The sequence below is a fragment of the Lampris incognitus genome, chromosome 8 (genome assembly GCF_029633865.1).
Source record: "Lampris incognitus isolate fLamInc1 chromosome 8, fLamInc1.hap2, whole genome shotgun sequence".
NCBI classification, from domain to species: Eukaryota; Metazoa; Chordata; class Actinopteri; order Lampriformes; family Lampridae; genus Lampris; species Lampris incognitus.
Window position 1 is genome coordinate 45,796,949 of NC_079218.1, and position 12,120 is coordinate 45,809,068.

Genomic DNA, 12,120 nt, shown 5'->3' on the forward strand with positions numbered 1-12,120 from the left:
TAGTGTTGTGTGTCTGTCACGGCACACTCTCAACCTTCACCGCTGGCTAGCAGAAATGCTAACAGGCGAGCCGAGCACGTAAGTCTCTCCCCGCCAGTACATAGCCTCTCCAACAGCAAGCCCTATGTAGCGCCTCTTTGTGGCAACACACGGTAACTGGGTACACCCTGGACCCTGGCTGAACTACAAGGGACTCGGAGGAGGTCTGGCCCCTAGACGTGTGGTACGCAGGTGACTGGATATTCCCACGAACCAGCCCCCAGCTATGGGTTAAATAGTGCCACTGCCTAGTGGCTACCTCGGGAGAGAACTAGGCTACGGGAGTAAACCCCTACACAACATCAACGTCCACAGTGCTGTTGTTTTTTGTGTTTCTTGCCCTTTTGTACGTGTTTAAGTGGGAGAGCGCTGCTGGCGTCGTGTGCGGCTGCCGCTTCTCCCTCTCGTAGCCCCCCTACCCATCCACCCCTGCGCTATATAAGTTTGATTTATTGTTATTATTATTATCATCGCTGACCACAAAGGAAAAATACGCCGACAGCAGAACCTTTTTATCAAAGCCACGTCGACACAGGAGTCCTCTCTCAAGGCGCCTTGTGCTGTTTCCCTTGAGCTTGCTAGAGCAAAGGAGCCCGTGTCAGGTGGCGAAACAGTGAAGCAAGGCTTTTGGAGACGATAACATGGCTGAGAACTTTGAAACGGTCTCTCTGACCCATCGCAGAGTGACGCAAAGAATTTTGGACGTTCAAAATCATGTCAAGGGAGAGTTAAAACGAGTGATGCATGACTGCAAGCACTTTGGATGAGAGTACAGATGTGATGGATGTTAGCCAGTGTCTCATTTACTCAAGAGCCACTGACAGTTCATTTGAAGTGCACGAGGAGTTATCGATAATTGGTGTCTTTGCACGACACTACCATGGCCAAGAATGTGTTCAAGGCCAGTCCAATGAGCTTGTGTGTCATTGAGAATACATCAAGTATGCACTGCAGATAATAATAATAATAACAATAATAATAATAACAACCTATATTTATATAACACTTTTCTAAAGCAATGTCACAAAGTGCTTTACAAAAGATGTTAAACCGGACAAGGCAAAAATAAAACTAAGACCAAATAAATAGGAGCAAAAATAAAAACTATAAATAAATAAAAACAAATATCAAACATTTACAAAAGCTAAAGTCCCCCAGCAGAGCTATAGTCTCCAGGTGGAACCCTTATCCAGGTCCAGAGAGAATTCAGGCGGGATGGATGGCCGACGGCGATACTCAGAAGAAACTAGTGTGGAGCATCACGAAACTCCTGTTCCAGCTGTCTGAGGACCAGTTGCGTGAATTGGCCACAGCCATCAGCAGGGAGATGATTTCCAAGCCCCCGGACAGCACGGGGAACAATGAAGCCGAACCGTTTGACTATGCGGTGAGCTGCATGAACAGTTGCCACCTGAGGGAGTTGGAGGACCAGGGCCTTGTACAGCTGCTCTGTCTCAGGGACCTCGCTCACCGGGTGGCAGAGGATCGAAATGGGCATGAAACCTCTGGGACCTCAAAGGCACCAGAGGAGCACAACGCACCCGACACCTCAACTGAGGGATTCTACTCTCCAGCATCTGCAGTTCCCCTGGTTCCAGGCACCAGCGCTACGGAGTTCTTGTTAAAAACGTGTCAGAGTGAGGGGGACCTGGCAAGCTGCGAGTGACTGGGAACCAGTGGTCCATAGAGTAGTAGAAAAGCTTGGAGGGGGCCCAGTGTACAGGGTACGCAGAGAGACTGGGGATGCCAAAAACACCAGAGTGCTGCATTGGAACATGCTCAAGCTGGTGAATGATTTACCGTTTGACCCGGAGAATAGAAGGAAGCAGAAACGGCCTGTGAAAAAGGGAATACAAGACAGAGGAGAACAATGCTGGCGTCTCAGATGAGTCCGATGGGGAAGAAGTTTTCTGGCCAAGGATATCCAACCCATGTACCAACACTGACAATGTGAGAACACAAACAAAGCTCAACTAACCCAGTGAGTCCGCTGAATGTAGCGAGCAGGAAAGCCATTGCCTAGATGGAAGAGTAAACCAGAATACACGTGTTCAGGCTGGAATGGGGGGGTTGCTGACGGCTACCAAGGCGAACTAGGAGACATCGAGGCAGATCAGACTCTTTTTGACCCCACCAGAGGCCAAGGAGGCCTTAGGGTCAAGCCAGCACGAAGTTGAACAGTGTGAAATAAGAGGGTCCCAAAGGGTGTGTAGGCCAAGAAACACGTTAACCTATGACACACTAGGGCGACCAAGTTGCCAGGTTTTGAGACCCACCCTCAATGCCTTAAACCCGTTGGTTTCATACTCAAGCCCCATAAGCCTCGGCGCACATATTCCTGCCTGCCATGTGGAATCCCTCTAGCCGTCAGCATGTACTAATAAGTGTCAGGAGCCACCTGTTGTTTAAAGAGGGGGAGAGTGTAATAATAATATTGTGGTCAGATTAAGACCCCTACACATGATGCGCCCCTACGCTCGCAAAGTGGTTTGGGCCAGAAGGTCACCCTAGAGCAGGGGTGAAAGGGGTGAAACGATATAAGGTATTGATCATTTGTTCATGTTTGCTTTTCCGTGTAATATTTACAATACTGAGCACACTTGTACTGTCTTTACTGGAAAGAGGTCAACGCTGTCAGTGTAAGTTAGACTGTTTTAGATCTCACTTGTTAAGCATCTTGAACGCAACGTCACCTGACGGTGGTATGGGCACATGCGCGGTCCCCCCTCAGTTTGGGCTCGGGACTGAGAGAGACAGAGAGAAAGCTGTTATGTGAGAGTGCATTGATGTTCATCACCCTTGCGATTGCAGTCCAATCAGTCGAGCCCTGAAGAAGAGCCGTGTGTCCTGCGGGTTCTTCATCACATCACCGCGGAAACAGATACTAGCACGTTTAAAAGTCATCCATTCTGGCTCGCATTGCACGGACATGTAACGACGGGTCATTGCTAACGCGTGTCTGAGTTTTGCCGTTGAAGACGTCCTGGTCTTCTCCAGTCTGTGAGAGACCATCTTAACAGCCGCCACGCCTCCAAGTCACCAGGATTCTCTGGTGGCAAACCCTGGCACGGGGCAGCTTTAAAGACCTGTTGAGACTCGGGCACTCCCAGGCTCCGGACATTTAGCCCGGCGCGGCTCAGCTTTTTCCGCCCCCTCCTTTTTCCGGCATCGGTTTGATGGACATCGAGGAGTAGACGAGACAATGGCGTGTCCAGCACCCATCTGAGCCGGCCATTGCTCTTTATACTGAAATGTTAATTGCAAACCACATAAACGGCACAAAGGGATTACTTTTATCCAGAATCCCTCGACTAACTAACAGGGCAAAAAAACCCATACTGGATAAAAATATCTAAATTGAAGCATTATGAGGACATTCTCTCACATAACAATAAGCATAAGTCTGGATTTCCCCCTCAGACTCCAACTGTGTGAACTGTTTTCTTTGCCCGACGGCGTTTCTGATCATTCAAGCAGGGAATCATGTAAAAGTGCAACGCTGACTAAGGGAGGAAAAGAAAAACCAAACTCACGAGATGTGCACGCTTCTTTCGACCCCATTTCATTTCTTTCAGTTCAGTTTTATACTTGTTGGGACAGACAGTGTTGGCGGTTGTGTGCCGACTGAGAAGCAATCACACAACCCAAACAATCAAGAGGTCCGGCTACAATAACACATTGCACGACGATTGCTGTTGTTTTAGTCTTTATTACAACCGGTTTACTTCCCATAGATCCACAATAGCATGTGCGGGTTTCTCCTTTATTTGGTTTGTGCTACCCGCTTCTGATCCCCGGCTCTGGAGAGTACTGTAATGTGGTTGCTTGGAATAGGATTAGGTGATCTGAACCCTCTCCCGTGATCGTGGATCTCATGCGTCCATGTGAGATTCATCCCATCGGGGGGGTTTCCCCCCCCCCCAATTAATCCTCCTCTCATGGCCGGGCGGTACAAAAAGGCCTCTTTCTGCTGCCCTGACATGCGTACGGAAGTTGTCGGAGCCGGGGAAAGGGTTGCGGTAGCATCCGAGCGAACAAAAGGTGCCGTGAAACAAGTGGGGGCGATTAACAGGAACGCCCTCCGTGCCGTGAGCCAGAGCGCTCGCCAGAGGTTGCCACCGATGAATGTTGTTTTGGCCTCCCTGCCTTCCGCTGTGGGCCGCTCGTGTCATGTTTCGGCAGCCTACGGTCAGAAATAACCCGCAGTAATGTTTGCTTTCCTAGCGGGCCCGATATAATTAGCGTACGTAAAAAGGAAAGAGCTTCAATAAAGACATTCCTCCTGACCCCACATGTGCCCTATGGGGTTTTGCTCCCGAAACTCGTCCCCTTAAAGGCGAAGCGCATGTCAATCACAGCGTTTAGTGCCTCGCTTGCTAGACGTCACGCGGAGGCAACGAGCGCCACCTAACTTTTCCAGATGGATGAGAGACATCACGCGGTTTCTGCGACTTGAGAAAGTCCGATGCACCCGCCAAGGATGTACGCAAACGCTTACGATTAAGATTTGGACCCCCTCTTTCGAGCTCTACGGCAGCTTACAAAGCCCACTAACTAAGGAGGATTAGAGCTAGATTGAGGCGGCAGGGAACCCCCCCCCTTTCTTTTTGCTCTCTGTTTATTTTCCCTTTTCCTCTTTTCTATATATATATATATGTGTATTATGTATATATGGCAATATATAGTATGTGCAACCTGTGTACTACTCTATGTATATGGATGGGGTGTAGTGTATTTATGGATATGTAGTGCCGTGTGTGTACGTGCACGAGACTGTGTCGTGAAAATCGGTAAAGATGGTTAAAGAGAAAAGGGAAAGCGCTCCACTGGCGGCGTGGCTCGGGTCCGGGGCTGTTGCGGCGGCGTCGGCGTCTGGCGTCCTCCTCATCATATTCCTCACATATCCTGTAACTCCATCACAACTCTAAACTGGGTACACACAACATCCACTGCACGTTGTCGGTGCTGGGGGGAGAGACCCCTCCTCTGGCGCTCCCCCTGAGGTTTCTTCCTATTCACCCCCCCCCTCCCCCATTAAAGGTTTCTTTTTAGTTTTTAGGGAGTTGTCCCTTATCCGATGCGAGGGTCTAAGGACGGGGTGTCGTGCTGCCGTAAAGCCCGCTGAGGTAAATTTGTAATTTGCGATATTGGGCTACACAAATAAAATGGGACTTGGCTTGTCTTGACTTGACTCCCAGCCATTCAACGGTGTGGGCCGCGGACGTCTGAAGTGCCCCCGCTGAAGTGATCCAGTATTTGACGGCACGGCCTGCGGTTTGGCGTCAGGAGGGTTTGACAGAAAGGAAAGTCCGCCCTCGGCGAAACGTCCACAGCAATTAATCCAGCTTCCTCCCGGAGACGTGCAGTAAATATGCACGGTGGTGATATATGAGCGCGAGCGCCGGTGTCTGGCATGTCCGGCGAGTCCAAATCACTAAATTAAGCGAGCCGCCTCCAGATTTGAGACGACAATGACACTCGTAACTATAATAAAGTGCATCTTAACCCCCCCCTCCAGGTCGCGCAGCATGCACGCATATGTTAAAACAGCTTTGACCGCAAATGGCGTGTCAAAGCTTATTTGACCAGATTGTGAGAGACATTTTTTTTGTTGTTTTGATAAATGTGATGCAGTAACAACATTAAGGAACCCTGATGTTTTGGAGGATGCGCAAGTGGCCCCAAGGGAAATCATGGGTAATTTCTTTCTTCTAGTGTTTTTATTGGGGGGTGGGGGGGGGGGGGGGTGGGGTGGTATTTTTCAGGCGAAATGCATGTTGGATTTACGAGTTTTAGGAAATGATAGGTGTGGCCCCTCGTGTCCAGCACATGTTAGCCAGTACGGTGCAGTGAGCTCCATGGCTGGGTAAGGCAGTGAGCTGTATTGATTTGTGCCGGAGGGGCACAAGCCGACTCTGCCTCAGCAGCCTGCATTCAGGACGGCTAGCTTGGCTAGCTTTGGGAGCAAGCCGTCCTGAATAGGGCAGGCCTTTTATTGATAAAACAACAAGTTTTGCACGTTTTTTTTTTTACAACAATCTTAACAATGAAAGTTAAAAATAAATAAATAAATAATTATTTTTTGGGGTAACTATCATTATATTTCATTTTATTTTCTTATTAGCCTGGGCGAGGCACCGCCTCCCCTGCCGGCACATCACCGATGTCAGCCGAATGCACAACGAGGAGCTCCATCCAAACTCCTCTGGATGGACACAAAAGGCTAAATTAGCCGAGTTATTTCTCGTAAAGCTGTCACGACTTTCCTCACCACCTGTCGTTTGGATAACGAGTGTGTGTGAAATGAAACAGCCCTCCTGTCAAACCGCTGCCAAGCGCCGACCCACCGCCGTCGAAGACGCTGCTCTCATCCGGGGCCTTTAAGACGAGTCACTCTTTACCCCCGGTGCTGCTCGAACAGCCCCGCTTCATAATCTTGCTCGTGACGTCTTGTTTTCCTGCTGTTTTTCTTTTTACCGCCTGACTTTAAGATTGATGTTGCAGCACCGACACTTCTTGTGTAAACCTTCAACTCCCTTCGGCTGCTCCTGCCCCGCTAAGCTCGCCCCGTTGCATCACGGTGACGGTGTTGCGACAGACCGCCGGTGTCTTCCGGGGGCCCTCGCATTACTGCCGCGTGTCGGTTCGGCCCCTCTCCCCCCACAGAACACCGTAAGAACCTGAACGCTCGCTCCTTACACCCGTGTCCCGAGTAATTTACAATTTCCTTTTTGCAGACGCTTTCGTCCAAAGCGGCGCACATCTGAGAGCTAATGCGACACAAGCAAGGATCTAGTCGGTGCCAAAAAAAAACTAGGTTCAAGTCTGATAAGACATCGGTATCAGCAGGCGGGGCAAGTAATAAACGCTATCGTCGCTGATATGTAATCTCGTTCACCTCTTGGCCCTTTCAGCCGTTTTCATGCAAACGTTTCAACATCCTGACACTGAACACCAACAGCGTCCCAAGATATCGGAAACAGCCATCCATCCATCATCCGGACCACTTGTCCTGCTCTCAGGGTGGTGGTGGGGATGCTATGCTGGAGCCTATCCCAGCAGTCACTGGGCAGACACCCCGGACAGGCCGCCAGGCCCTCACAGGGCCGCCGGTACAGCCGAGTCACCTGACCTGCACGTCTTTGGACTGTGGGAGGAAACCCACCGCAGACACGGGGGGAACATGCAAACTCTACATAGAGGACGACCCGGGACGACCCCCCCCAAGGTTGGACTACCGCCGGGGCTCGAACCCAGGACCTTCTTGCCGGGAGGCGACCGCGCTAACCACTGCGCCACCGTGCCGCCTAACAAAAATATTTGGCTACCAAATCAATGAAACAGCCACCATCATGTGGCACAAGAAGCTGTTTAACATTATTCTGGTGTTACCGTCAGGAGTCAAGACAGCAAATCCCAGGAACACTCTTAACGACTCAACTGGTTCTTGAGTAAATGTGTTTAAGACGAGGAAATATAATAAGTCGGTCTGCGTTTCCCATCATGAATGTCTTTGTAAACGCATTCTTGAATGTTCTTACATCGTTGTGTTGTTTGACTCTGATATACTTTCTTAATCTCCGTGGGGAAATTCTGCTCTGCATGTAAGCCACCCTAGCTGGGTAGCGAGGAGCAGCGGGCGGCCGCCGTGCAGCACCCCGGGGGCCAACGCCAGTTCTTCTCTCCATCGCCTTGCTCAGGGGCACAGGCAGGAGTATTAACCCTAACATCCACGTCTTTTTGATGGCGGGAGGAAACCGGAGCACCCGGAGGAAACCCACCGCAGACACGGGGAGACCATGCAAACTCCACACAGAGCACGACTCTGGACTACCACCGGGGCTCGAACCCAGGACCTTCTTGCTGTGATGCGACAGCGCTAACCGCTGGGCCACCGTGCCGCCTGCATGTATTGTGGTGTTTACTACTCCCACTATTTCACAAACAGCAGGTTGTTAACGGCACTAAAATGATGAGACGGGAATTAAAGAACTCACAGGAAGTTGAATCAGTTCATCTGGACACAAGGTTTATTGACAGAAACGTTTCATCACTCGTCTAAGTGACCTCTTCACTCTCAACTGACTGCAGGTGTCCCCACCCTTATAAACAACTAAGTGCCCAACGACCGAAACCAACGACCAGTTTCATATGCAAATGACCTGGCATGACCACTAACTAGAGTTACAAGGCCCATGTGTACTATTCACAGAAGCTTGGGGAATGGTTGCAATGACAGCATTGTAAGACGGCGACAGATGTACTCTTAGGCCCTCCCACTCGGTTCAGGGATGGTCGTTCCCTCTTCACACGGGTGGCCTCTCTCTGACTCCCCGTTCAAACCAGCCTTCCTCTCTATCAAGGATGTGCACACTACAGAACAGTATGTACCATCGATAAATACCACCGATAATGATACGCGCACGTGTGCACGTGTGCAAATCTGTCTGTACTCGTAGCATGACCTATCTCTATTTTTGTCTCGCAAAAACCATAAAGCTGCCCTTACACAACCCAGGGCATCCAAAGGTTTATAATGCGAGATAAGGAATTTATTGCTCTTTAATCACGCATTGCTGGGACCCATCTGACAATGTGTTAGAAAAACCTCAATCTAAACCAAGTTGGTGCAAGTTTATGCCGTATGTGCGATGAGTTTATCACCTTTGATGCTGTATAGTTCACTTATCATGCAGAACTAGAGCTTCGCAGCAGGGCTTGGTTGATAATATTGCACAACTTGGACACGTTTGAATCGCCTTGTTTACGTTCTGCCAAGGTGTGGGATGTGTGGACAAAGTGGGATTAAATAGCTGACTCAGTCCAACATGTTTTTTTTTTTACAATTCACTTTTACAATAACTCTTGATAATGTATTTTTAAGGGGTTTTGGTTTGGTTTGAACATCATGAAGCGTTATTTTTAAGCGTTGCTGTTGTGCTGTCAATATGGTTTCCTTTTTTCCGTATCTATGTGATAGTCAGTTGCGAGTTTAGTCCATCTGCTTTTATCATGAGCAATCCTTTAAGTCAGTGATGTGCAAGGCCGACAAGGACAAAGACTTTTTTTCAGGATGGGGAAGCGGGGCAGGCTAAGCTAACTGCTAGCCCATGCAGACCGGCAGTTCCGATAACACCGAGGGCGGTCTGGCGGCGGCCTCGCCTAGCCTTGACTGTGTTTTTAGTGTCGTTGTGTGGAGTGCGGGGAGGTGTGTTGAAGGTGTCTGGCTGGGAGAGCTAGTGTTGGATCGGCTGAGGGAGCTTGGGCTGCTGGGTCCTGTGGGCCGAGGGACCACGGCCCTGACCGGAGCTGCACCCGAAGAGGAAACACCAAGGGTGGTCTGACAGGACGCGGAAGTGGGGCAGGCTAAGCTAGCTGCTAGCCCATGCAGACCGGCAGTTCTGATAACACCGAGGGCGGTCTGACAGGACGCGGAAGCGAGGCAGGCTAAGCTAACTGCTAGCCCATGCAGACCGGCAGTTCCGATAACACAGAGGGCGGTCTGGCGGCGGCCTCGCCTAGCCTTGACTGTGTTTTTAGTGTTGTTGTGTAGAGTGCGGGGAGGTGTGTTGAAGGTGTCTGGCTGGGAGAGCTAGAGTTGGATTGGCTAAGGGAGCTTGGGCTGCTGGGTCCTGTGGGCCCAGGGACCACGGCCCTGACCGGAGCTGCACCCGAAGAGGAAACACCTAGGGCGGTCTGACAGGACGCGGAAGCGAGGCAGGCTAAGCTAACTGCTAGCCCATGCAGACCGGCAGTTCCGATAACACCGAGGGCGGTCTGGCGGGGGCCTCACCTAGCCTTGACTGTGTTTTTAGTGTTGTCGTGTGGAGTGCGGAGAGGTGTGTTGAAGGTTTCTGGCTGGGAGAGCTAGTGTTGGATCGGCTGAGGGAGCTTGGGCTGCTGGGTCCTGTGGGCCGAGGGACCACGGCCCTGACCGGAGCTGCACCCGAAGAGGAAACACCAAGGGTGGTCTGACAGGACGCGGAAATGGGGCAGGCTAAGCTAGCTGCTAGCCCATGCAGACCGGCAGTTCTGATAACACCGAGGGCGGTCTGACAGGACGCGGAAGCGAGGCAGGCTAAGCTAGCTGCTAGCCCATGCAGACCGGCAGTTCCGATAACACCGAGGGCGGTCTGGCGGCGGCCTCGCCTAGCCTTGACTGTGTTTTTAGTGTCGTCGTGTGGAGTGCGGGGAGGTGTGTTGAAGGTGTCCGGCTGGGAGAGCTAGTGTTGGATTGGCTAAGGGAGCTTGGGCTGCTGGGTCCTGTGGGCCCAGGGACCACGGCCCTGACCGGAGCTGCACCCGAAGAGGAAACACCGAGGGCGGTCTGACAGGACACGGAAGCGGGGCAGTCTAAGCTAGCTGCTAGCCTCCCAGTCCGGTCATGCTGGCTGGCGTTCGTTCTCCTATGTGTTAGTTTGGGTATGTGTGCTCCTGTAGTTTTTGGATATGTGCGTTTGTCTTTGTGTTGCACTGCTGTGGGCTGGGGGAAACGACGTTCGATTCGTTTCACGTGCGCAGGAGCATGACATGAAACGACAAATAAAAGTGTTTCTGATTTTTCTGACATGAAGGTCATCTTCACCACGATCCGATAAACAGACCAGGGGACACGGGTCATCAGAAGGCACAACAGTTTATTTTGGCTGCTTGCTGGCTTCCTGCTGGACACAGAGGTAACATCGAGCCCGGCTGTGTGAGGACACAACACGTTGAACAGCATGCAACATTTCAGTCGTGACGCAAACAAACAGACTAACAAACACGGAAACCTATTTACTGGAACGGTAAAATAAAAACGGTTAAACATGTTTCGTTTTATTACCTTTCTTTTTTTCCTTTTTTTTTTTTTTTTACAAAGGCACAGCATTGTGTAAATGAGCAAAACATTGTTTACTTTCTATTCACTGAAATGCATCCACTGTACAGAATGCCAGCACCATGAAACGCATAGTAAAAGCTTAACAAGCCACCTGTGTCTAAAGTGACAAGGTTTTTATTCAGAAAAAAGAAAAGAAAAACGAACACACACACACACGCACACGCAAACACACACACATGAACAAAAACAAAAAACAGAAAACAAATTATCTCCATGGCAGAATATTTTTCACTCTTTCTCCCTCGTCCACACCACAGTAAAAGTTCATATTTTCCTTGCATACTTACATTACTTACATGTGTAATACCCATTAAATCAATTTTCTTAAAACACTATGGCTATCACCTATGGTCCAGATGAATTATAGAAAACCCTCATTCATATCGGCGGTTTGGACCTTGTTCCTGTGTATTTGTCCACAGCTGTCCGGTCCTCCTCTACTCCACCACAAGCGCCGCTCGTTCACTGTCATTCTGCGGCGAGTCTGTTTGCCGGGTTCGTTGGATTCACTGTCTCGGCTTCATTTGGTATTTGGCCAACTTTGACCTCTTCGTCATACCGGCTGAGAAGCAAATAAAACATCAGACTGGATTTAAGGAAAGCCAAGTGAACATATTATCGAAAAAATTGAAAGAAAACGCAACATGTCAGGGACAGCACGATGCAGAAAAAGAACAATAAACCGGCAAAAGAGCAAACATTAAAGCCCAATTTATGCTCCAAATGTGTCCCGGCAGACAAAAAAGTGTCTCTCGAGTTGTTGCATTTATGCTTGTCGCAATGTCGCTGACTGTCTCCTGGTATCTATGGAAACGTTTCGCGTCACGCACTGTGTTGTAAACAGTAGCCAGTGTTCTTTTTATGAATGGGTGCGCCTAATGTAAACAACGCTCTCAAGCAAAACCGTGGCAACGCTCGAACGCCTCGTCCCTTCAATCCAACTATCCAATCACAGCTAAGCGACATAATGTGCGCGAGTCTGCGACATGAGAAAATGTGTCATGTACACGACAGCCCTGGGAGACACAAAAAGTGTCTCTCATGACGTCAAAATTGTCGGGAGGCATATGTCTGCTAGCAGACATTTTGAGTATAAATTGGGCCTAACACCATGTCTGTGGAGGGAGATTCGTGAGGATGACAGACAGTATGGACAGGATCAGTGAAAGGTACGGATCAGGAAGAGAAACAAGTGAAAG

At 49.9% G+C, this 12,120-nt stretch overlaps 1 protein-coding gene across 2 annotated transcripts in view; it reads right to left on the reverse strand.

Annotated features, from left to right (window-relative positions):
* Nucleotides 1-10,656: 10,656 nt before the first annotated feature.
* The window catches only part of LOC130116481 (periostin-like), a 39,201-nt gene continuing 37,737 nt past the window's right edge, over nucleotides 10,657-12,120 (reverse strand). For both annotated transcript variants that reach the window (XM_056284389.1, XM_056284388.1), the window contains one exon: nucleotides 10,657-11,483. In XM_056284389.1, coding sequence (XP_056140364.1) covers nucleotides 11,428-11,483 — 56 coding nt within the window. In that variant the 3' untranslated portion in view covers nucleotides 10,657-11,427. The remainder of the gene's footprint in view (nucleotides 11,484-12,120) is intronic.